Below are 27,581 nucleotides of genomic sequence, written 5' to 3' on the forward strand. Positions count from 1 at the left end.
TCATACATTGGGACCGGTAGTCAGATTCCGGATTGTTTTACCAAAAATTTACACTTGAAGACATTCCAATCATTTTTCTTCAAACTTGGAATGATTGTGTTTTCATCATCCCAAGTTTGAGGGGGAGTGTTGAGAAACGTAACATGTGTATTACAAGTATTTGTGCTACCCTTCCACTCTTGTACATATTATTATTTTAAAAGGGTATTTTTTTACCTAACTATGGAGTTATTTAGTCAACCAGTTTTGTCTTTTTGTGAGCAAAGGGAGGTCAACTCTCATATATTGTTGTAACCACAGCTATTGCTTAATGGTGTTTTTTCCTCTAGTGCTTTTCTCTTTCCATTGTCATCTTCTCGCTCTGAAATAACCACCTATCTTAAAAATGTGTAGCATTAATAAGGAAACAACTACAAATCATGTCTAGAAGGGACTGGATGTTGGCCTCTTCTTTCCCTTCTTTTGTGGTTTTACTCGATAAGGCACCACCAACCGCTGTTCAATCCACATGTGGTTGGCTATGAGACTTATTCACTATTGGCTTCTATTTAATGCTAAGTGTGCAGTCTCTCACACTGTCCCCCATTGTTTCCTTCATACTATATGCAAGTATAGGTGCATCTTAACGTCTGAAACGGAAAGCTAAATGCATATACATATTTGACTCTGTAGGATTAAAATATTTTCAAAAAATAAAAAAAAAATACTTCTTGTTGCTTTTCTTCTCGCATAGCAGCTTCTCTTGCAGCCGCCTCTTCCAAACGACGGATTTCAGCTTCCCGTGTTGCCTTCACTTCTTTCTCCCGGTCTGCTTGCAGTGATGCAAGATATTCATCATCCTATAGAACCAGATCTTATCATCACCAAGTACATCCATGAAATAACTTGAAATATGGTTATTGTAACCAAAGAAATAGAGAAACCTGCTGTTCTCGAAGTAAGCGTTGTGCTGCAAGGGTAGGAGAAGGTGGCCTTGGTGAATGCCTAGAGTATGAGCGTGCAGTGCCATCAGCACCTTGAACAGATGGATATGTAAATCGGTATGAAGTTCCCCTAGGAATTCCCCCAAAAAGTGCAGCCTCAAGCATAACCGCTTCATCATGTTCCTCTGATGATATGCCTCCCCACTGCAGACATCACATTACCAAACAAAAATTAATTAATGCAGTCCCCATATATCTAATTAATATAGTGATAAGTTACAAAAGCTTTTTCCTTTTTTTGGAAAGGCAAGCTGGGGTTTGGCAAACCCCTACAAGTTATACAATGATACCATTGGGATTCAAACTTGCAACGTCCCAACACAAGGTAACGTGCACTAGCTGCTCCTACCAGACAAGCGGAGCCCCCCATTGGTAAGTTACAAAAGCTTTAATGGCATAGAATACATTAAAAACCTCATCAAAACGAAAATAGTCCCCATTATCCCGAGAATGATTAGCAGCATGATTTGGTTCAGTAGTTGAAGATGCCCTTTCCAACAGCTGGTCAGTTTCATCAGTAGTTTCTGCAGCTCCAGAGGCAAGACGCCTTGACCTCTGCCTGATCAAAGGCTGTTCCACCCCATCATCACTTTCTCCTCGAATAGATAAATCCTCTGCTTCTGTATTGATTCGGCTTGAAGATCCCTTATTAGATGAACCAGCCCGATGCCTCCAAGATGGAAAAAGAAAATTTATACATAAGAAAGTTGTTCCTCAATTAGTAGTTTTTCATACCATGCTTCAATATGCACATGAAAGCAGCACCCAAGCCCAACTAATTGCAGGGGTATCACCCAAAGGGAGATGGGCTGGAAAATCTTGGCATTCCAGTACTTCCTAAATGGAAGGCTGATATCTGAAAATAATTCAAGGAAATCAGACCCAAAGGCAAAAGAGCCAGACCGGATGTAGCAAAGACAACTGGGCAATTTGCTAGTCGCCTTGGATAGCACGAAACAGCTTTGGTTCTCAGTGCATATTTCAAACACAAAGATCCAAATTCTAATTCACATTCTATGATTATAATTATGCAAGAACACATTCATGACACAAAGGACCAACTCTAATATCCACCTTCCATTTGCAGTAGATCTTCCAACTCCAACGCCAGATTCATCCAAAAGCCCCCCTTCTGACACTCCATCTGTTGCCCTGTGTTCGCGAAGTGCCTTCTCTTGCTCTGCTGTCTGAAACCAAGAAACACCATCAACGAGAAACAACAATATACAAATAAATTAATGAGAAACCTACAGATGACAACTACCTTCAAAGATAATGAAACAGCCCGTGCAAGGTCAGGGTCTTCCATAACAGGTGGAATCTGCCTATGTTGAGGGCCAGCTGTATCCTACATCACAAGTGGTTGACATGTTACAGGAAGACTATGCAAAAATGACTCTGGAATAATGAATGATGTTCCACGCTGGCCACAAAGGAATGACATACATCAACAATGCCAGAAAGCATCATCTTGTTAGCATCCTGTTTTGAGGCCTCAATCGCAGCTCGCAACATCTCTTCCTCTATATCATCTTCCTCTATATCATTGTCTGTCATATTGTTCAATTGTGGAGCACTTGGTTCAGGATATCTGTCAACAAATGTACCATCCAAACTGCTATCTATGTTCCTATTTTGGCCTGCAGCGCTCACTCCTGCAGCACTAGTTTGAACCTCATCATCAACAATTGTCACAGTCCCATAAGTTTCTGGTCCACGTAAATCTGCACTTCCAGGAATATCCTCAATGGTAGGTCTAGTCCCAGAAGGTCCAGACCGACCTTCCCCATCCTTAAACTCTGTAGGGATCTCCCTCACCTCCCTTGGGTGTGAAACCCGAGGTTCATGGCTTCTAACATCTGTAGGGCCTCTCCCATCAAAGAAACCTCTAACAAAGTCTGGGTCCAGGAGTGAAAAGGGATTCAAACTGGAATTCGCAAACAAAGATGGTCCTGGAGGCTGCCGAGGTTCAATTTCTTCTGGATCATCCACGTCCATGAAATCATTTTGAGAAGCAGCAATAGTTGGATTCACACTGAAACACAGAAGGTGAGACATTTATCCATCATTTAGTGACAAATATAATTTAAAAAAAAAGCATACAATACATCATTCTCTCATTTCTTAGTTCATGAGACTTCTAGCAGAAGACAAAAGGTGCCTCTCAAGTACATACATGCTGCTGCTTTCTCCTTCGTTAAAATAAGCATTCACGGCATCATTGAGATCACCTCCATGTTCCTGACAATATCAACGGCAAAAATCAGCAATAAAATCGCTACATTATTTGATAAGTATGATAACATCATAAGTCTGTATAGCACGCACAAAAGGAAAATCTTTAGAAGGAAACAGAACTTGAAGAAAAAATAGGAAAATAAAGAAAAGTACCTTTCATTAGTGTTTCCCAAAAAACTATATGAAAACAAAGTTCAAAGGTATCAACACATTGATAGAATATTACATTAGATAAAAATCCATATAAGTTAAAAATAATATTTACCAGATTTCCCAGGATACTGCTGACATTTTCCTGAGACACAAATTTTACACATTTGCCTTAAAATCATTGATATTCTCAAAATACAGGAGAAATCTTGAATTTTTCCAAAGAACACAGATTCATGAGGCAAATTCATGTTTCTCACAGAAAACAGACATGAGACATGCAAAAATGCATTTTTAATTTGCTAATATACAAAAATTATTTTTTAATAGGTATAATACTATGTCACAGGGATTCGGCTAGCAGGGTGCCGCACCCACGTCGACGCGACTCGACGCGGGTGCGGCACCGGGTGCGGTCAACCCGACCCTGGGTGCGTTGACCGCACCCAGGGTCATTTTTGTCATTTTTTTTGGATTTTTTTTTTTTTTTAAAAATGCCCTATGAAATGGGCTGCGGAATTTTAAAACAATTCTTTGGGGGGGGGGGGGGGGGGCACTGCCCCCCGCCAGGGGCGGCCCCCCCTGGACCCCCAGTGCAGCAAGACCCGCGCCGGGGGGAGCCCCCAGACCCCCCTTCCTGCAAGGGCAAAAACAATGAATCAGGCTCCACAACTCATCACTTTCATCTTTGGGGACAACCATATAAGATAAAAAAATGGTAAAAAGTAAGTTGGGCATAAATGTCATGGACCTTAACAGCTACCATACATTCATACATATACACTATACATGATATATATATATATATATATATACATTTTTGCCCCTGCCGCACCCCCGCACCCGGGTTTTTTGGAAGTGCCGAATCCCCGCACCCGCACCCATGTGACATAGGTATAATATATAAGAATATATCTATTAATATAAATATATGTATTTCAAATATATTAAAATGTATTTAAAAAAATCAGTTCAGGTGTAGGATACCTATCCAGAAGATTTTCCAACTCAATCATGGAATCATCAAAACTATTGATCTTTTCTAACACTGCCTATAACTCACTAGAGACTCGGGAAATCAAGAGAGGTGTACGAATGAGATATCCAGCAACAAGATGAAGGAAAAGCATTGAATAGAAGAACTCCTAAGCGCTTGGTGATCTCAGATAAAATCATGTCACAGCGTGTCACATGGTGTGCCTGTGTGTGACGAGGAGCATACATGCCCAGAGTTAGGACTAATAGAGAGAAAGAAGGAACTATCCAATCTATTCTCACAACAGATGAGCTGAAGCCAATGCCCCAAGGACAACACCTATTCGGATATCTTCTCTGGCCATCTTAGCCTTTTCCAATAAACAAATATCAAGTTGTACCAACCAATAGCTGTTACAAACACTTTCCTCCCAAAAACAATAGCTGTTACAAACACATGAATATCCTGGAAACCTCATACTCCTCTCCAGCCAGAGATCCAGAAAGCCAAGAGCATCCACCATCATCCTAGTGGCTCCTTCCTGGCCACTCAGATTCAACCATTCAGATAAAGCCAATAACTTCACTTGACAGATTAATCATTTCAAGACCTTCCAAAACGTCATGAAGAAACTGACTTTATTTGCAGGTTCTCAACGTGTACATGTTTTTATGAACTAGGAAACAGTTATTTTATTCATACATTCATAACCTCATGTTTGCATATACCTACAGGTTAAAATTTCTTATAGATAACTACAGGCAAAGACATATAGCCTGGCATTGAACAACTCCAAAAACAGTACTGTATGAACCATGGTGCCAATGGTTCAGAAACAGCATGCAGAAGATAATCATTGACATTTTAATGGTTGAAGAAAATGCCTTGGATCAGTTTGGGAAAATCCATGAATGCTATTGAGGACATTGATGAGGTTTTTTCATTCCCACAAACTTAGTTGTCAAAGGCAGCCCCTAGGCGCCACCTGGGCGACCAGGTTTGGGTGGTGGGGCCCTATATTACTGCCTAGCTCGCATAGGATTAAGCCTAGGTTGGTCCCCTTTTTCTTTTTCTTTTGCATTAACTTCTATTCAGCTTATAAATGGGAGAAAAGGTCCATTTCCCCCTTTTTCACCCCCTCTCTAGCTAGGGCAGCAGAAAATGGTCAACCCTCTCTCTCTCTCTCTCTCTCTCTCTCTCTCTCTCTCTCTCTCTCTCTCTCTCTCTCTGTTTTTAGATGTGTTTTATATCTTATTTGATTTTTTTATTTTTTAGTTGCTCTTACACACTTAGAACTATTAGTTAGCTATGTTTTGCTGGTTATGAATTTACTGTTGGCTATTTTTTTGTGAAAACGAATATGCCTTGTATATATAAAGATATATTTATACAATGATTTTTAGTTATCATGAACTCTTAGTAGTTTAGTTGTGACTTATGACATTTTAGTAAGACTTGGATGTGAATTTAATATTGTTAAGGCTTTAATTGTGTTTAAATTATGTAGTTGCCTACTTGCCTTTTATTTGCATTGAGCAGATTATTAGTTGCATGGCTTCGTCTTCTTATATGTTGATTTTTTTGTATACATGAATTTATTTTTTGTATATTGTTTATTGAACTTTATTCGCATTGTTAGTTATATGGTTTGGTTATTCAAGTGCTCATTTATTCTTAATTTTTTTGAGCAGGTTAGCAGTTGCATCATTGTTTGTTTATTTAATTATTCATTTTTTCTTCTTATTTGTCTTGCTTGTATTATATCTATTGTTGTTAATTCTTTTGTATACATGATTTTATTTTTTGTATATTGTTCATTCAAATTGTTAGTTGTATAGTTTGTTTATTCAATTGTTAATTTATTTGAGCAGGTTATATAATATAATTGCTTTACAGTGTTTGACGACATGTTATTATTTGTCTATTGCTTATTGTGAATTGATTTTATGTTGTATACATGTTTCTTATTAATTTTAGTAGTTTATTTACATATTTTGTATTTTTTTTATTTAGGATAACACCTAGTCTGCCCGCCTAGGCCTTCTTAGGGGTTCACCGCCTAGGCTCCGCCTAGCGCCTATGACAACTAAGCCCACAAAACATCCAAATGTACCTTTCATGCTGCATCCATTGGAAATATGGATAGATAATCACAAAAATTCGGCAAAGATAATTACATGAAGCACAAAGACTTAGACCTCAGTCGATGAAATGAACCAGCATCAAGTGCTTATGCCACATAAAATTGACAAGGGATCGTTGGCAGTCCATCTTGTGGAAAACATGAATGGAAAAAAAAATATGAAGCTCAATATCTAAAAGACAAAAAGAAAACAGCCCCTGGTCTACCACTTTGTTGTAATGAAGTATGCGGAAATGTAATACAAGAATGTTTAATGCATTCACAAGGTCCAATAATGGACAAGCACAAAGTCACAAGAGAGACATAGAAAAGAAGTCCACTAAGGGACAATACAAGAGGCCCTTAAAAGGCTACACATAAAAAAGTAAAAAGCTTTATTGAATGGGAGCTCAAAAGCTTAAAGAATACAATGGAGAAACACCCCTATTTATACACAAAAAAAGTAGGGAAAAAGGGAGCCATTGGGGGCTCCCACATGTAATCGTTGGGGGGTCCCAACGACTATAGTGTGGGACCCCCAATGCATTAAATAAAAAAAAATAAAAAGAATAAAATCTAAACTATTTATTACAATAGTTATTTCTAGAAACAACTATGTGAAATGGCCAAAATACCCCTATCGGGTATTTATATATATTAACATTTGTCTCCATTTGCTTCATAAACAAAAATAATGTAAAAAGCAGGATTATTGCACTTGATCCAAACTTCAACTAAAAATGCTTTGCCCATATAGATTTATACAAATTAATGGTCAAGACTCAAGAGACTTCGAGGGAAAACAAGCTAAGGTGACCAAGGCACATCTAAAGCACCCCAAAAAAGAAAACACTGCATTTGTATTGTATGCCAACAAAAATTCCCCTAATCCCCTGCTAACACTTGCAAGAGCTATGTAGCCAAAAGTGGCAACTAGGCACCTAGGCGCAAGTCCGGAGACTAGGTGCTAGACCATGAAAAGGTGACAATTTTGCTGACTAGACTGCCCCATCAGGCTGCGAGGGCAGCCTAGTAAAATTTAAAAAAAAATAATGTAAAGGGGTGGGGGCTGGGGGTAATTAAGTAAAACTTAAAAAAATCAAAGGGGGGGGGGGAGAAACCGGCAGGGGCGGGATGGGTTTTAACCATAAATCTCCCTCTTCTTGCCCTTTCTTCTTCTTCTGCCCCTTCTTATTTGTTTCACCCGGTCTCCTTCTTCCTCTTCTTTTTTCTCTCGTCTCCCCTCTTCTTCTTTTCTCCCATCACCACTCTTTTGCAACCTTTTTCTACTTTTCTTCCTTTTTTTCTCCCCTCTTGATGTGTGTCTGGGCCTGGGGTTCGAAATTTTGGGCAGGGGTAGGCTCGGTTAGGTCAAGTCAAGGTCAAGAGGCTAACTCAGGTAAACAGGGTATGGGTTTCTAATAGGATGGGAGAGAAAAAATCAGAACTCCTAAACGGTGACACAAAAATCCCAAATTTGGAGAGATGTTTATGGACACCTTGAACTAAGTTTGAAGGTCAGAGGACTCAGAACCAAGGAGATACAATTTTAGGAAGTGACGGGTTTTTCAGAGTTAAGCAAGGAGACTGGGTTTTAGATCTGACAGACCCGAATTGAAAAATAGAGTTCTGAGAGCTGGGAACTCCATAAATCCTAAAATTTGGGGGGTTAAAACTAGACACCCTAGAGTCCGAATTGCAGACTCGGATCCTTCACGGTTTGGGTTGAGAGAATCCGTAAAGTCTGACGAAATTTTGGGTTTGTCAGAATTCAGGTTGGGCTGAATTGGGTTGGGTAGGTTCTTAGGTTTGGGTCAAAGGGGATTGGTCGACTTACAGGGTTTAGGCTGACTCAGGTGGGGTCTTTGATGCAGAGCAGGTCTGGAACGTCCCAAACGTCACATACCCAACAGCACACGGACGTGTTTCGGGTCTAGGACCGGACCCGAGACCCGGATCCAGTTGAAGCCTTTAAATAAACTTTTTTAGAGTTGCGTGCAAAGAGAGAGAACATTGAAAAAATCGCAGCAGCAGCTTTTTTCCTTTCAGCATTTTTTCCCCTTTGTCTTCTTCTCGACAGTAGTTTAGTTATATTAGATTCTTTGCACTGGAGTTCTGAAAAGTTTGGCTGCCACTTTTGCTTCAGCTGCACGTTATTATTGTTTTGTTTATTTCTTTATTCCTTTTCAATCAGTCTGTTTAATCTCTGTCAGTCTTGGTCTTTTTCATTGTTACTACTCTCAGTTTATAAATGTTACCAATCTTTAAATGCATTGTGGCTCGAATACATTGATCTGAGCTTTCCTGTCTTCACGCTGCCATTGGATTATCGTTTTGCACAGTCGTGCATTGGGAGGATACAGCCTACGGCATTCCATTAACAAGGTTATTAGCATCCTCACTACACCAGCAGGCTTCAAACGTCAACGTCTGTGCGTGAAGGTTGCAGTTTCCACCACTGCGTCAAGTGGTGGTTGTCCTTTTCATCGTTGAGTAGTGCACGACCGTGTGGGTCGTGTTATGGTTTGCCAAGACGACGCACGCGATACCGGTTGTTCCACTGCATCACTCTTCTTCAACAGTTGGGTTGGCTAGTGGTGGTCGGGTTCACTAGGGTTCGGCTTGGGAAGATGATGACCGCCAGAGACTCGATTAGACCATGCTGGTTGAGTGGACCTTGGCAACAACCTTGGTCCACTTAGTGAGCTCGACCTACTAGAGGTCAGCACAGCAAGATGAGAGAGAGGGACGAGCCCTTGAGAGAGAAAGAGAGAGGAGAGGGGAGGAGCAAGCCTAAGAGAGAGACGAGTTTTAGAGAGAGAGATTCAATTTTTTATGATTCTCAAGTCAAGAAACAAGGCCTATATATAGGCCAAGAGGGGCTCATAAAGCCTTACACAAGTTACAAAATATTTCTTAAAAGCAAACCTAAATCTAGATAAACCTTCTAAGGGTCGAGCTATTTCTAGTTAAGCCCTTCTTGGACCAATCTATTTGTGGGGTCTTGTATCCCCGAAATAGACCAACTTTTTGCTCTACCATCTTCCATCTTTAGGGGGGTCTTAAATCACCGTGCACGAACCTCATTTAGGTCCAAAAATAGATGGGCGCCAATTGGGTGGGTCCCACTAAGCCTTCAAGTCCCCATTTAAGAAGAGGTATATCCCATGAGTGGGCCCCATCGGCTCTAGCACTTGGGTAATTGGGTTTTGATCTGTATCTTCCAAAATTGGGCATGTATCATCCCCTCCTCCTTAAGAATTGCCTAGTCCACTAGGCAAGAAGTTGGAGTAACACTTTTGAAGATTATAATCAAACTCCCAAGTTGGTGCTTCCTCATCGTCACATTCCAAAATATGCTTCTTGACTCTTCACTCGTTGACGCGCAACTTTTGGGTTTTGAGAACCCAAACTAGCCTCCTGAATTCTACCTTGTTTGAGGAAGTTCACTCCTTTAGGAATGTTCCCATGGTCAGCCTCGAGTCTTGAGACATGGAACACCGGGTGAATTTGGACAAGAAGGGGTAATTTGAGCTTGTATGCAGAGTGAGCTTGTGAAAGACCCATTCTTGCTCTGGTACTTGCCTTCACGTTCTATTTTACCCATTCCCCAACTTGAAATTTTGTATCCCTTCGGTTCTTGTGATATAATTGTCGTATTCGATTTTGTGCCTTTGTCAAGTTATTTTTGAGGTTATCTCTTGTCCTCAGTTGTCAGTCTACTTCTGGGAACTTGGCGTCAAGGATTTGGGTGGGGGTTGACAATATAGGGCTTCATAGGGGGTCATTCAAGTAAGGAAATGAAAGGAGGTGTTATAAAACCATTCGGCCCAAGGTAAGTAGTTGGATCAAGACTTAGGTTTCTCATTGGTGAAACAACAAAGATAGGTCTCTATTGTTCCGTTGACTACTTTGGTTTGGCCATCGGTTTGTGGGTGATAGGTTGTGTTCTACTTCATTTTGGTTCTTGAGAGACTGAAGTACTCTTTCCAAAATCGACTGGTAAATAGAGAGTCACAGTCACAAACAATGGCATTGGGCATTCCGTAGAGTTTTCTTACGTTTTGGTGGAGGGTTTTCACGATGGTTTAGGTAGAGTATTTTTCGAGTAGGGCCATGAAATGGGAGAACTTGGTAAACCTATCAACTACAACCTATGTCATATAGGTACGGGTGCGGATGCGGCAGTTTAAAAAAGGTTGGGTGCGAGGGTGCGGGGAGGGTATATATATATATATAGTTTTAAGTTAACACTAATGAAATACAAAAGCATCATGATAAGATATACAATGTCGAACCAAGCTCGGTCTGGAATGAGCAAGGAGTGGAGGTAACAGGCGGGATTGAGGGCCTTATATTTGTTAGCTTGGCAAGCGAGGCACTCTTTGTCAAACTTCATTACATGCTCCTTCATTTTGGGCCAATGGAATTCTCCCTTGATCCATTGTTGGGTCTTAAAGGCCCCTTCATGACCACCCAAGGGGGACGAGTGGTAAAGGTGGAGGTCAGGGATGATCTCAACATCTTTGAAAAGCAAGAACCTTCCCTTATAGAAAACTGCTTCACCCTTGGTAGTGGGGGTGGCCTCTTGGATCCTCCTCAATGGTCCTCTTCAACTTTTGTAATTTCACGTCATTCCCTTGTATTCTATGCACTTTGCTCCATAAATCACAAGTCACAATAGAGAGGACATTCAACCTTGCTTCCTTCTCTTCGTGGGCACCCTTTTTGCTCTTTGTTTAGATCTCGCGATGGGCGACCTCTTGAGTAGCTCTATAATTTTGGAGAACTTAAGGCCTATAACATTGCCTTCCTCTTGCCTATGGGCTTTGAGGCAGATAGTTTTCCCATCTCTTTCGAAGCTCATCTCCATTTTACAAAAATTTCATTTGATTTTTTCTAGGAATCGAAGCCAACTCATCCCTAGCACCACATCAGTGCCTTTCATAGCCAACACATAGAGATCCACCTTGAATTTGGATCCTTGGAGATCTAAATTCACTTCAGAGCACACATTATCACACTTGAGGTGGCTGCCATCCCCAACCATTACACCAAAGAAGGGTTGCTCTTTCACACGGCATCCAAGGATTTGCACAAAGTTGTGGGTTGATCTGGCACTTGTTGTTGATGCATGCACCCCTTCATCTTCATGGAATTCAGAACGGACACATCAACAAGGGCATGGTAAGAGATTCCATATCCATTATCGTGTTGCACAGTCGTGCATTGGGAGGATACAGCCTACGTCATTTCATTAACAAGGCTATTGGCATCCTCACTACACCAGCAGGCTTCACGTCAACGCCTGTGCGTGAAGGTTGCAGTTTCCACCACTGCATCAAGTGGTGGTTGTCCTTCTCATCGCTGAGTAGCACACGACCATGTGGGTCATGTTCTTGTTTGCCAAGACCACGCACGCGACGCCGGTTGTTCCACTGCATCAGTGTTCTTCAGCAGTTGGGTTGGCTAGTGGTGGTCGGGTTCACTAGGGTTCGGCGTAGGAAGATGATGACCGCCAGAGACTCGATTAGACCATGCTGGTAGAGTGGACCTTGGCAACAATCTTGGTCCGCTTAGTGAGCTCGACCTACTAGAGGTCAGCACAGCAAGATGAGAGAGAGGGACGAGCCCTTGAGAGAGAAAGAGAGAGGAGAGGGGAGGAGCAAGCCTAAGAGAGAGACGAGTTTTAGAGAGAGATTCATTTTTTTATGATTCTCAAGTCAAGAAACAAGGCCTATATATAGGCCAAGAGGGGCTCATAAAGCCTTACACAAGTTACAAAATATTTCTTAAAAGCAAACCTAAATCTAGATAAACCTTCTAAGGGTTGAGCTATTTCTAGTTAAGCCCTTCTTGGACCAATCTATTTGTGGGGTCTTGTATCCCCGAAATAGACCAACTTTTTGCTCTACCATCTTCCATCTTTAGGGGGGTCTTAAATCACCGTGCACGAACCTCATTTAGGTCCAAAAATAGATGGGCGCCAATTGGGTGGGTCCCACTAAGCCTTCAAGTCTAATTTTAGGAGGGGGCATCCCATGATTGGGTCCCACTAAGCCTTCAAGTCCCCATTTAAGAAGAGGTATATCCCATGAGTGGGCCCCATCGGCTCTAGCACTTGGGTAATTGGGTTTTGATCTGTATCATCCCCTACTCCTTAAGAATTGCCTAGTCCACTAGGCAAGAAGCCGGGGTAACACTTTTGAAGATTATAATCAAACTCCCAAGTTGGTGCTTCCTCATCGTCACATTCCAAAAGATGCTTCTTGACTCTTCACTCGTGGACCCGCAACTTTTGGGTTTTGAGAACCCGAACTGGCCTCCTGGATTCTACCTTGTTTGAGGAAGTTGTCACTCCTTTAGGAATGTTCCCATGGTGAGCCATGAGTCTTGAGACATGGAACACCGGGTGAATCTGGACAAGCAAGGGTAATTTGAGCTTGGATGCAGAGTGAGCTTGTGAAAGACCCATTCTTGCTCTGGTACTTGCCTTCACGTTCTATTTTACCCATTCCCCAACTTGAAATTTTGTATCCCTTCGGTTCTTGTTATATAATTGTCGTATTCGATTTTGTGCCTTTGTCAAGTTATTTTTGAGGTTATCTCTTGTCCTCAGTTGTCAGTCTACTTCTGGGAACTTGGCGTCAAGGATTTGGGTGGGGGTTGACAATATAGGGCTTCATAGGGGGTCATTCAAGTAAGGAAATGAAAGGAGGTGTTATAAAACCATTTGGCCCAAGGTAAGTAGTTGGTTCAAGACTTAGGTTTCTCATTGGTGAAACAACGAAGATAGGTCTCTATTGTCTGTTGACTGCTTTGGTTTGGCCATCAGTTTGTGGGTGATAGGTTGTGTTGTACTTCATTTTGGTTCTTGAGAGACTGAAGTACTCTTTCCAAAATCGGCTGGTAAATAGAGAGTCACAGTCACAAACAATGGCATTGGGCATTCCGTAGAGTTTTCTTACGTTTTGGTGGAAGGTTTTTACGATGGTTTAGGTAGAGTATTTTTCGAGTAGGGCCATGAAATAGGAGAACTTGGTAAACCTATCAACTACAACCTATGTCATATAGGTACGGGTGCGGATGCGGCACTTTAAAAAAGGTTGGGTGCGAGGGTGCGAGGGTGCGGGGAGGGTATATATATATATAGTTTTAAGTTAACACTAATGAAATACAAAAGCGTCATGATAAGATATACAATGTCGAACAAAGCTCGGTCCGGAATGAGCAAGGAGTGGAGGTAGCAGGCGGGCTTGATGGCCTTATATTTGTTAGCTTGGCAAGCGAGGCACTCTTTGTCAAACTTCATTGCATGCTCCTTCATTTTGGGCCAATGGAATTCTCCCTTGATCCGTTGTTGGGTCTTAAGGCCCCTTCATGACCACCCAAGGGGGACGAGTGGTAAAGGTGGAGGTCAGGGATGATCTCAACATCTTTGAAAAGCAAAAACCTTCCCTTATAGAAAACTGCTTCACCCTTGGTAGTGGGGGTGGCCTCTTGGATCCTCCTCAATGGTCCTCTTCAACTTTTGTATTCTCACGTCATTCCCTTGTATTCTATGCACTTTGCTCCATAAATCACAAGTCACAATAGAGAGGACATTCAACCTTGCTTCCTTCTCTTCGTGGGCACCCTTTTTGCTCTTTGTTTAGATCTCGCGATGGGCGACCTCTTGAGTAGCTCTATAATTTTGGAGAACTTAAGGCCTATAACATTGCCTTCCTCTTGCCTATGGGCTTTGAGGCAGATAGTTTTCCCATCTCTTTCGAAGCTCATCTCCATTTTACAAAAATTTCATTTGATTTTTTCTAGGAATCGGAGCCAACTCATCCCTAGCAACACATCAGTGCCTTTCATAGCCAACACATAGAGATCCACCTTGAATTTGGATCCTTGGAGATCTAAATTCACTTCAGAGCACACATTATCACAGGTGGCTGCCATCCCCAACCATTACACCAAAGAAAGGTTGCTCTTTCACACGGCATCCAAGGATTTGCACAAAGTTGTGGGTTGATCCGGCACTTGTTGTTGATGCATGCACCCCTTCATCTTCATGGAATTCAAAACGAACACATCAACAAGGGCATGGTAAGAGATTCCATGTCCTTGATATATTTCCTTGTATGTTTCACCCATGGTATTTGTTTGTTCGTCTTTGCTTCCATCCTCGCTTTCGCACGCTAAGAAGAACTTAAGGGCCTTACACTTGTGCCTGGTAGTCCATTTTTCATCAAAGTTGTAGCCCAGACCCTTGTTGTGCCTATCCGCCATTTGGACCTTGTTAATAAATTTTGTTTTGACAAGGAAACCGAATTTGGTCTTGGCACCCTCCTCTTTGCCTGGGGTGCATGTTTCCGGCCTATTAGGAGAGTCGACTAGTCCTCTTTACATACATGGTCTTTTTCATGTGCTCTTCCACAACTTGAGCCTTTACAAAACATTCCTCTAAGGTCTGAGGGTCAAGAGCCATGAACTAATCCCTAATTTCCTCTCGTAATCCTCCCATGAATGTGCCTACCAAAGCGGTTTTGGACCAAACTCCGTACATAGTGCTAAGGTCATCGAATTCCGCTTGGTAGTCTTGGATGGACCCTTTTTGCTTTAATTTTTTCATCGCTATGTTGTGATTAACACAGGGAGGATTTGAATCTTTTCAAAAGTTTTCTTTCGAACTCATGACAAGTGGGTGTCCCATGGCATTGCTCATGCTATCGATACCACCTTAGGGCTTCACCTTCGAGGTGAGCCACGGCGCATCCTAGCATATTTTCGCAAAGTCTTTCTTGGCTAACATAATATTGTTTGGCTTTGTACATCCAATCATGGAGATTTTTTCCCGCGAAGGTAGGGAAGGGTATCTTGACGGGCCACGGAAGAGAGATGCTAAGTTGATGCGTCCTCGAGCCAACTCCATGATCATCCGGTGTCATCCAAGGATAGATTCTTGCATGTCCTCCTCGCGATCGTCGTGCTCCTCATGATGCTCACTGCCTACGATAGTGAATTAGAGATGTTGGGCGGCTTGGCCTATCGTTTGGAGTTGTTCCAAGAGGTTGGTGATGTTTAGAAGGCTGGTTTTGAAACCAGCCATACGAGTCTCAACACCACCAAGCTTGGTGTTAGTGTCCTCCACGAACTTGTTTAGGATTTCGGGTTCATTTTTGGGATTTGGTCTTGGTTTTTCTTAGGAGGCATGGGGGTTGGCTCTGATATGACTTTGATGCATATCTAGGCCTAGGGTTCTCAATTTTGGGCAAAGGGTATGCTCGATTAGGTCAAGAGGTTAACTCGGGTAAGCAGAGTATGGGTTTCTGACAAGATCAAGGAGTAAAAAACAAAAATCAAAAAAATCTCAAATTTGGAGGGATGTTTCTAGACACATTGAACTAAATTTTGACCAAGATTGAAGGTCAGAGGACTTAGAACCACGAAGATATGATTTAAGAAAATAGTGGGTAGGTTAAGCAGGGCATACTGGATTTTGGATCTGACATATCCAAATTGAAAAATAGAGTTCTCAAAGCTGGGAACTCTATAAATCCTGAAATTCGGGGAGTTAAAACTAGACATCCTAAATAATACTGAGTCCAAATTGCAGGCTCAATTCATTCACAGTTTGGGCTGGGTGAATCTGCGAACTCTGACAAAATTTTGGGTTCGCCATAGTTCACGTTGGGCTGAATTGGGTTGGTTAGGTTTTTACTTAGGTTTAGGTCAAGGAAAGGGGCTTGGTCAACTTACTGGGCTTAGGCTGACTCAGGTGGGGTCTTCTACAACAGTCGAGTCGGCTGGTGGAGGTCAAGTTCACCAGGGTTCGACATGGGAAGATGATGACCTATGTAACACAGACTCTTTTAACAGGCCGCGTCGCACCCGCACCCAGGCGGGTGCAACACTTGGACACAATTTCCTTTGTGTTAGGTGAAGTCAACCATATTGTGGTCCATTTCTATCCAAAAGTATTTTCAGTTAACCCTAATCAAGCCTATTTTTATCTATATTATATATATATATATATAAATACATAAATGAACACACATGTAATGTTAACTTAAAACTGCTAAAAATTATATATACCCTCCCCGCACCCCTGCAACTAAGTTTTTTTAAAGTGCCGCATCACTACATCCGCACCCGCACCTATGTGACATAGATGATGACCATCGGAGACTCGGTTAGACCATGCTAATTGAGTGGTCCTTGGTAGCAACCATGGTTTGCTTAGTGAACTCGACCTACTAGAGGTCAGCACACCAAGATGAGAGAGAGAGAGAGAGACGAGCCCTTAGAGAGAAAGAAAGGAGAGGGGCAAATAGAGCATAAGAGAGAGAGAGGGACGTGAGATAGGAGAGAAGAGAGACAAGTTTTAGAGAGAGAGAGTAATTTAATTTAATTTTTCATGATCCTCAAGCCCAGAAACAAGGCCTATATATAGGCCAAGAGGAACTCATAAAGCCTTACACAAGTTACAAAATATTTCTTAAAAGAAAACCTAAATCTAGATAAACCTTCTAAGGCCTGAGCTATTTCTAGTTAAGTCCTTCTTGGAAGTACCTCGCACGACCCTCCTTGAACTCAAAAAAAAAGTGGGGCGCCAATTGGGTGGGTTCCACTAAGCCTTTAAGTCCAATTTTCGGAGTGGGTGTCCCAATGAGTGGGTCCCACTAAGCCTTCAAGTCCCCATTTAGGAGGGGGCATCCCATGAGTGGGCCCCATCATCTCCAACACTGGGGTAATTGGGTTCGGATTTGTATCTTCAAAAATTGGGTCTGTATCACCACTTCTTCTTCCTCTTTTCTTTTTCTTCCTCTTTTCTTTTTCTTCCACTTCTTTTTTTCTCCCTTTTTCTTTTTCGTCCACTTCTTTTTTTCTCCCGTCTCCCCTCTTCTACCCCCTTTTCTTCTTTTTTTTTCCTACCCTCTCCCCTCTTCTCGCCCTTCTTCCTCTTCTTCTTTTCCTCCCTTGTTTGCTCGTCTCCTCTTATTCTTCTTTTTTGACCGAGTAAGAGAAAGTGAGAAAGAGAGAGGATATATATAGGGTAATACACCTGTGGTAAATGAAACATGATAAATGGGCTTTTTTGTTTTATTTTTAAATTTTGACCGTGCAGAGGTGATCTATGTATTTGATTTTATAGGGATCGGCTCTTGAAGCATTCGATTACGATGCATGGGTGGGTTTTTATATGGTTTGAAAAATCAACGATCCAAAATCTTTGTAAGTTTTTTAGGCTCCAAATATCATTTTTCATCGAAAACACATGATCCATGTGTGGATTCCTACTAAATCGACCATGCCCAGCACATTTATGGGGTCGGAACCGCAAAAAAAACAATAGAAAAGCTGAAAAAACCATTTAGCATGTTTCATTTAGCACATATATATATATATATAGGGAAATGAAAACCTCCCCAAAGGAAACCCTCCCAAACCTCCCCAATGAAAATTTTGTGGTGTTCTTTTCAAAATTATGACCGTACAGATGTGTTCAGCATGATTACAACAACAACAACTATGCCTTCATCCCAAAACAATTGGTGTTCAGCATGATTGATTTACTATAAATCGACACTTGGATCATGAATTTTGGATTGAAAAAATGGTATTTGGAGCCTCAAAAATTTATGAAAATTGTACGACAATGATTTTGAAACTTATAAAAACCTATCTGTGCATCTGAATCAAATGCTCCAAGAACTGATTCCAATAAAAAAAACATATAGATCACATCTGTACGGTCGGAATTTTGAAAAAAAAAACAATAAAACATCCACTAGGGAGGTTTGGGAGGGTTTTCCATCGGGGAGGTTTTCATTTCCCTATGTATGTATGTATGTATATATATATGGCTGAAGCATGCGTAGTTAGAATATATGTATGTATTCCAGTAGTAGTATATTATATGTATATATATCATGAATTTTGCATTAATATATAACTATATTCTGAATTTTTCTATTTTTATAGATCCCGTCTATAATCTGAATGCATGTTTCCATAAAAGCATGATTTTGTTAAGGCATGTTTTGAATTTTGTATTAGCATAAGTCTATATTCTGATTTTTTTTTGGTTTTATATATGTTTCTTTGAGTGCATGTTTCGTTAAAAGCATGATTCTATATTTCTATTAAGGCATGAATTTGTCAATACATTATACATATCATGTTTATGGAAAAGCATGTTTCCGTGATTCTCTATTAGTAACATAGTATGTTCTGAATTGTTTCTTTGAATGCATGATTCTGTTAAAGCATGATTTTTTGTTGCTTATTTGCTTGGCTGAAAGCATGTGTACTCGTTTGATGTATACATCTTAATAAGATGATCTTATTAGTTACAGATATGTTTAGTTCTTTTATGATATAATATAATCTGTATTATATGTTGTGTACATATTATATTGATTATATATTGTATACATTTTGTTATTGATTTTAGCAGTTTGTTTACATATTTTCTGTATTTTTTATTTTTTAAATTGGGGTACCAACTAGTCCGCCTAGTCTTTTTAGGGTCTCACCGACTACTACTTTTGACTACATAGTGCAAGAGATTGACTACAAGCACCTAAACGGTGCACATTTTTGCAACCAAACCCTAAAGGCAAGTCTAACTTCAATGGGCACCAAATGAAAATTATTATTGAAAACATAATTAAGACAGTGAGAGCAGAAAGGAAACTACATAACTCCAACTTAGCACGACATTGCAATTTTTAATTTTTATTGATATTACTTGCACCTTATATGTGTGTATTTTACATGTTTTTTAAAAACTTATCTATGCCAGCTTTTTCATGAGATTTTACTTTAAAAATATTTTGAATTGCTGAAATTGTACGATGAATAAGCCTTCTCGTTCTAGGCATACAACTTGGAGACATGGTGGAAATCGAATATATGTCAAGTTATATCTACTAGCTAATATGCTTGAATACAGGTTTTCAAATAGTAGTAAGAACAAAAAAAGATATATGATTCAGGAAAGACAAGACTAATAATAAATATGAAAGAGTTCATTTTTTTCCCTTCCCAACACCCAGCCTCGTCGTGATTGCCTTCCTATCGCTGCCCAGCAGAACAAGGGACCCTTCGGTTCATCAGTTCCATGCTTAATGATTATTAAAGAAAGGAGTTGATCTCCGGGAAGGGAAGCCTGTCTATCAAGAGAAAAGAGGAAAAGTATGCATCTGATGTGTGGGGGCCATGTATGTAAAAGGAATATGTCTCTATCCAACCGAATATGTTTTAGTCTGGCTGCAAAGTTAGACAATTCAAGAAGAGTGTATAAATAACAATGAAGCAAGCCAACAAGCTCAAACATGAATAGTTGGTTGGTGAGCTAGCTCCATTTCTTTAGAGTCAACGCATGTGCGGCAATGGAGGTAAGATCAAAGCAAGGGCTAGTACATCAGCCGCATGTCTACGGTGTTGTTAGCAGGTGAGAGGCAGCACACATGTTCCTAGTCTCAGTTAGCAGCAAGCCCACGGAGTTCCCAAAAGGGAACTCATAGGAGCCAGTTACCGAGGTTGGTAAACTCAAGGTGCCTACCATACTTGTTCCATGTCCATCCATGGAGAGAAGACGGAATTCTGTCTTTCGGGAGAAGAGGGGCACTTGATGTTGACCAAGGGGCGGGCTGATCGACAAAGAAAGAGTTGGCTTACATTGCCACCCAAAAACACACAAGGATAGGATTTGCAAAAAAAAAATCTTATTTGCATGATCACAAAAAGATAAGGGAAGCAATGAAAGACAGACTCCAATTAGAATAGGATGGATCTTGACCAGAAAGAGAGAGCACAAAAACAGAGATTGCATGTTGGCAACAGAAGATAACAATCTTAATCATACTGAAGTAGAACCAACATTCGGCCTTCTTGCCTTCCTCATTAATCTTGGCAGGCAAGCTACCAAAATAAGAGCAGAAAAAACTCAAATGAGTCGAACAATTATAATTTATCATGAGATTTCCCTCAACAGAAAACCCCGAAACCAATACTCGTCCAGCAAGAGAGAGCACAAAAACAGAGATTGCATATTGATAACAGAAGATAACAATCTTAATCATACTGAAGTAGAACCAACATTCGTCCTTCTTGCCTTCCTCATTAATCTTGGCAGGCAAGCTACCAAAATGAGAGCAGAAAAACCTCAAATGAGTCGAACAATTATAATTTATCATGAGATTTCCCTCAACAGAAAACCCCGAAACAAATATTTGATGCATTAATTTCAATGACCTACAACTCAAGGATTTAATTATGCACGTTAGCCAGGGAAAGAATAACCAGCATATCGAAATTTAAAAAGCTGATCATGTAGAGAAAGAGGACTTAAACGACAGCTACCAAAAGCAAATGAGTCGATCGGTAAATGATCGAAATGGCCACGTTCCATGTTTCCCCTTGGATTTTGCTTCTATCCCCAGCAAGCGTAAAGTTTAAACCCAAAAATAGGGGATTATTCACAAGCATGAATAAAGTTGACACAACCTAAATGGATCAAACAACACACTGCGAAAGCAGATCATATCAATTCTCTATCAGATCATCACAATTGCTCCGCATAAGCAGCATCAAAAAATTCAAGCCGGAAACCAATAATAGCAAAGGAGAAGTCAAGAAACCGAATGAAGCAGCTATAACAGCAAGGAAAGAATAAAACGCGCACTTCCAAGACAACTAATTAAGCAAAAACCGATCATCCAAACACTAAATCCTTAGCAACGAATTCCAAATTACGTTCGCAAAATTAACGTCATAAAATTCCACAAAAACTGCTTCTACTCAAATTAACGAATTCAGAAAAGAGGAAAAAAAAAACACAGCGGCACAGTCTTGCGATTTTAAAAAAACTCATCACTTCCACGAACCAAACGCGACAAAAGATGAGACAAAAACCCGAAAAAACGCAGAAATTCACTGCAACTACGCCAGCTCGAAAACAGAGCAATCATCAACAACCTCATCATCGTTTCGCGCGATCGGAAATTCATTAAAACGAAACCCTAGCGGCAAACAAAACCCTATCGACGCCCGGTGATTGATTAGTGGCCGTACGATCGGGAAGGATACCTCGAGTTTCTGCAACGCGACAGCTTCGGAGGCGCCGGTGATGCTCATGAACGTCTCCATCGCATCCTTCTCCGTCCTCGCCATCACCGGAGCAAATTCTCCGAGCAGAGAGAGAGAGAGAGAGAGAGACCTGGTTTGCTTCTTCTCGGCGTTTAACGACGAGGAGATTTCTGGATTTCCACGGTGAGGATTTGGGGCTTTTGTAGTCGGTTTCCCCACGAGATTACGACACGTTTGTTGTATTAACATATAAGTTAATCTTGTTTAGTTTTGGTAATCTCTGGTGTCCTAGTCGTCACGGGACTTACTATATGACTCCTAGAAAATTCTAAAATGAAGCCATTAATTAATATTTCGAAACGTACGAAATAGTTGTGCAAAATTGCTCCATGATTATCCCTTCCATGAGAACCCTGAACCTTTCTCGTAGAGCTTTAGTTTTGCGTCACCAATATGTCACTTCATTATTTAGCAAGTTATTACATCAGAAAACTCAGGTCAAAGTCGGAAGTGGGATGATCAGGGAAGGACGGTTTTCGACTTTGAACCTCCCTAGATGACGAAAATGTCCTAAAAAAAGGCGGGAATGACTAAGAATTCAGGTAGTAGTTTGGGTATTTTGGGAAATTGGGAGGGGCTGTTTTTGTTGAGCTTGGGGTTTGGTGGAAACCGTTTTGTAATTAAGGGATTTGTGGGATGGACTTTGGGAATTCGACTTTTTCTGCTGTGGGACCCGCGTGATGCTTTTGGCTTTTTCTATGGAGGGAATGAGTTGTGACGTGTAGACTAAGAAAGGGTTAGGGGCGTAAGCAATCGAGGTTGGCACATTAGGGGGGACTCTCGAGGTTCTTCGGATATCGGGTTAGATCCAAAGTTTTTACACCGGATCTCGGATCCAATTCTAGAGTATATGGAGCAAGTAGGCTGTCCTACTCCATTGAAGTATATACCAATATGGACTAATATTGTCACGATCCGTTTTCTAAGAAGAAGCCGATTCTTCCTAAATGAGTCCGGATTGGAGTGGATCTTTGATTCAGACCCAATTCAGGGCGAATTTGCCCTATATAGCTGAATCAGCTCTCAAATGTAACTGAAAACTGGTCAATTTGATTCGAATCGACCTTAATGGACTGATTTGATTTGATTTTGATAACATTTGTAAGGACCATATTAGATTTTTTTATGTTTGATTAACTGTTATGTAAATTAAAGCATACAAGGGTGACGGTTATAATATATTTAACAAAAAACTTATCAAATTAGGGATTTCTTAATAAGTTTTCCTTTTTAAAAATGCATGTTTTTAATAAAATAAACAGTGACAAAAATATATATACAGAATTATAGTATGCAAAATACCAGCAACTGTACACTTGCTAGCCTGAGAAGAACATGCTTACCCCTTCGTCTCAGGTTAACTCCCACTATGTATGTAAGTGCCGTTGACCGATGGGCTCTCTAAGGGCTTGGATGTCATTGACCCCACTCCAAGTTCACCTTGCAAGCCAGACCATCCATTAAATGACTCGGTTCTCAAGGAGAGTTCCACATCATATATATATATATATATATATATATAAAGTGGTAGTTGCGCAACCATCAGCGTAAACCGTCCATCACAGTGTAATACCCTCAATTTTTTTTGTGATTTATTTCGATTATCTAGCATTTAATTGAGAATTTATGAGGTATTTGGATCTAGACCTCAATAGAGATCTAAGGTTATCAACCCTCACAAGCACAAGCTAAAACTATTCGAATAATGACATTAAATTCACTGGATCTTAAGTTTTTCAGATTTGGATCTCTGAATGATTAATGTCAACCCAAATGAGTTTTGGCAGAGTTTAGACCCATATTGAAGTTGAAACCGGATATAGAAGAATTTTGGATCTATTCGAGACCCACATGGATTTTATTAAAAAATTGGATCTACTGGAGACCAAACAGATCTCTCGAAGGTAAACAAGATTTTAGATCCATTTGGGGCCCAAATGAATCTCACTAATACTAAATGATGATTTGGATCTATTTGAGACCCAAATGGATCTCACAAAAAATAATTGAGGATTTAGATCCACTTAAAACCCAATGGATCTCAATAAGGTAAAAATGATTTTGGTTTATTCGAGACCCAAAATAATCATATTAAATATAATATATATATATATATATATATATATATATTAAATATGTATATAAGTATATATATATATAATGGATTTGATTTGATAAGACCCAAATGGGTCTCATTCTACGAAGGGTTGACCCTCCCTATCATGGAGTCGCCTCCCGACGCGTGTCTCGTTGCTCCACCGCCATAATCGTTAGTCCCGCTTAAGTTTTTATACTTAACATGGGACATGAGCTTGCTTCGTCGCATTCACATCGTCGACGAATATACATTAGCCTTGCACATTTCGAGGTAAGGTGAAATTTACACTAACTCTGGTATTTATGTGATTCGAATGCATATTAGTGTAGCATGTATTGTTGCATGTAATTATGTATATTTATAATGTTTATGTATGTTTGATAGCTTTAACAATGTTTGCATGAAATTACTCGGACTTTAGAAAATGTATATATGCCTTGAATTTTGCATTCATGATTTAATTACATAGAAATTATGTATGCTCGAGGTTTAGATATTCATATTATGGAATATGCATGTCCACATATGCATGCATGGAATATCATGTTTTATATACGCATGTCTGGATTCGCATACGTATGATTTGGATTTACTTATTTTGTATATGCATGCTTCGAGGTTCAATTTATGAACATATAGATAATATATGTGATGTTACTTGTGGTTATGTTATGATGTCAATGCATAGGATGATATACTTTTGTATGATGTTGAAATGCCACATAATGTGGAGCTATGAATGCATGTGATAAATGTATAAGCTCAAGATTGAGCTATGGTTCATAAAACTCTTTGGTTATGCTAAATGCATGATTGTATGAACGATGCATGAAATAAAATATGTGATAGATCTTTTGAGATCAATTGAATGTTCGAGATCAGACAGGTGACTCACGACCTTGTGAACAGTCAATTAAATTGATATGTGTTGGTGCCCCCAAAATGGTGGCCGATAATCTTGTGAATTATAGTGCCATAGGACTGAATTTATTATGTAATTCATGTTGAATGTATATATGTTTGCGCCCGAACTGGTGGCCATTGACCCTGTGAGCGATCAACTGTGTTTTTGCATGTATGGCAATATAATTCATTTGATAAAATAACTTGCTGATGAATTATTTTCAAGAGGACCATCCTGTGAGTTTTTATATATCCAAGATCGAATAGTTTGGTCAAGATGAGCCTGTGAGGATATACAAATCCAACACCAATAGTCTGGTAGAAACGAGCTCGTGAGGGTGTACAGGTCAGATACCAGTAGACTGACTAGGACGATTTTGTGAGAGTGTACAGGTTCAATACCTAGTAGTCTGATAATGACGAGCTTATAAGGTGGTACATTTTCAAGCCCAAGTAATCTCATAGAAAACTTGTTTCAATATGTAGTAAATCTTAGTGAGTGTGAACATATTAAATATATTGATTGTAATGATCGAATGAGTTGTTTTAGATAGTCAATTGTGAATCTATGGATTTAGTTATACTCCAATTGTTGTAGCATGATTACATGCTGAACTCGAATTGAATATAGATCACAGTACAATTGAAATGAGTATGTTGACATATTAGGTGAATGCCACATCACGCATACAAACAAATATGCTGACTTACTATAACACATCACGCCAATTTAGTCATGTTGCTAATAAATGCATTGTATTTTCCTAATTTAAATATATCACATGTGTGTACTATGATGGATGTATATCATGGATATTTGATCAAATGTATTATGTTGTTATTAATGTGTTACATGTGTTAGCTTTGTATACTCACCAAGTTTTGGTGTAGACCTACCAAGTTTTCACAAGTTGGACTAATTTTATGTGCATAAAGGTGATTACAGGTTTAGTTGTAGATGCGAGATGTTACAACAACATTGACAAGCCAATCATATTTTTTCATGGGCACTGGATCTAGATACATGTTACTATTGTGTTAGTTTTGTAATACTCCGTTCTTTTGAAATTTAAGTATTTTAAATGAGTCATGTTATTCGCATTTAAATTCAATATAATCATTTTTTGTGGAATATAACTCGCTTGAGGTTTTGAACCAAAGTTAGAAATGTTTTCATTGATGATTATGCAATAAATTTTTTTTATTTTTTACGTGTTTTACAAGTGGTTAAAAATCTCGTAGCATTATAGATGATATAAAAGCATAATGAAAATATTGGCTCATGACACATCCAGTAATTAGCATCGCTTTATAATTATTATTTTAATTGATTAAAATTGTAATGATTAGTAATGTAAGTTTGCAATTATGAACCTAGATGATGCAATGAGGAATACCTTGATTTATTCGAGTTGTCCTTAAGTAAAAATTTCATCGACAAAAATTCTTTAAGGTGTGTGAAAAGTGAATCCTCACAATTTGTTGTGATTTATTTAGATTAGATGGCATTTACTTTGGAATTTATGAGGCATTTGGATCTAGACCTTAATAGAGATCCATGATGATTAACCCTCACAAACACAAGCTAAAACTATTCGAATAAGCACATTGGATCTTAAGTTTTTCAGATTTAGAAATCTGAATGATTCGGGTTAACCCAAATGAGTTTGTGTATGTTTAGACCCATATTGAGGTTGAAACCGGATATAGAAGAAATTTGGATCCATCCAAGACCCAAATGGGTCTGATTAAAGATTTGGATCTATTGAAGACCAAACGGATCTCTCGAAGGTGAATAAGATTTTGGATCCATTTGAGACCCAAATGGATCTCGCTAATACTAAATGCTGATTTAAATCTATTTGAGACCCAAATGGATCTCAACAAAAATTAAATGGGGATTTGGATCTACTTGAAACTCAATAAGGTAAAAATGATTTGGGTTCATTGGGGACCCAAAAGAATTATATTAAATATAATATATATATAATAAATTAAATATGTATATCAGTATATATATATATAATGGGTTGGATTTGATAAGACCCAAATGAGTCTCACTCTGCGAGGGGTCGACCCTCCCTATAGTGGAGTTGACTATCCTGTTGTCGTCTCCCAACACCTGTCCTATTGCTTTGCCACCATCGTCGTCAGACCCGCTCAAGTTTTCATACTTGACACGGGACCTGAGTGGCATGAGCTTGCTCCACCACATTCGCATCGTCGACGAGCATACACTAGCCTCACATTTTGAGGTAAGGTAAAATTTACACTAATTCTGGTATTTGTGTGATTCTATATGCATGTTAGTGTAGCTTGTATCGTTGCTCGTAATTATGTATGTTTATGATGTTTACATATAATTGTGTATGTTTATGAGCTTTAAGAATATCTGAATGAAATTACTCATACTTTGTAAAATGTATATATGACTTAAATTTTGTATGCATGACTCGAATTACGTAAGAATTATGTATGCTCGATGTTTAGATGTTCGTATTATAGCTAATCTTTCTATTTCTCAATGATTGGTAAATGTAAGAAAGAAAGATAATCATGGCCTCATACAAAGCCCTCTCCTTGGCCATGTCCAAGTATGCATTCATGGAATATCATGTTTTATGGATTCACATACATATGATTTGGATTTACTTGTTTTGTATACATATGCTTCGGGGTTCAATTTACGAACCTATAGATAATATATGTGATGTTACTTGTGGCTATGTTATGATATCAATGCATAGGATGATATGCTTCTGTATGATGTTGAAATACCACATAATGTAGAGTTATGAATGCATGCAATAAATGTCTAAGTTGAGGATTAAGATATGGTTCATGGAACCTTGTGGTTATGGCAAATGCATGATTGTATGAACGATGCATGAAATAAAATATGTGATAGATCTTTTGAGATCAATTGAATGTTCGAGCCCAGACATGTGGCTCATGACCGTATGAACG

At 39.5% G+C, this 27,581-nt stretch overlaps 1 protein-coding gene across 1 annotated transcript in view; it reads right to left on the bottom strand.

Moving 5' to 3' along the window:
• The window catches only part of LOC149836124 (plant UBX domain-containing protein 8-like), a 30,526-nt gene extending 8,829 nt beyond the window's left edge, over nt 1-21,697 (bottom strand). Inside the window, exons 1-8 of the mRNA XM_090009004.1 lie at nt 21,554-21,697; nt 3,160-3,224; nt 2,430-3,018; nt 2,248-2,331; nt 2,058-2,170; nt 1,398-1,653; nt 924-1,127; nt 708-839 (exon numbers count right to left, since the gene is read on the bottom strand). Coding sequence (XP_089865130.1) covers nt 708-839; nt 924-1,127; nt 1,398-1,653; nt 2,058-2,170; nt 2,248-2,331; nt 2,430-3,018; nt 3,160-3,224; nt 21,554-21,637 — 1,527 coding nt within the window. The 5' untranslated portion in view covers nt 21,638-21,697. The remainder of the gene's footprint in view (nt 1-707; nt 840-923; nt 1,128-1,397; nt 1,654-2,057; nt 2,171-2,247; nt 2,332-2,429; nt 3,019-3,159; nt 3,225-21,553) is intronic.
• Nucleotides 21,698-27,581: the final 5,884 nt, after the last annotated feature.

Source organism: Nuphar pumila, chromosome 6 (genome assembly GCF_984573655.1).
Source record: "Nuphar pumila chromosome 6, dmNupPumi1.hap1.1, whole genome shotgun sequence".
NCBI classification, from domain to species: Eukaryota; Viridiplantae; Streptophyta; class Magnoliopsida; order Nymphaeales; family Nymphaeaceae; genus Nuphar; species Nuphar pumila.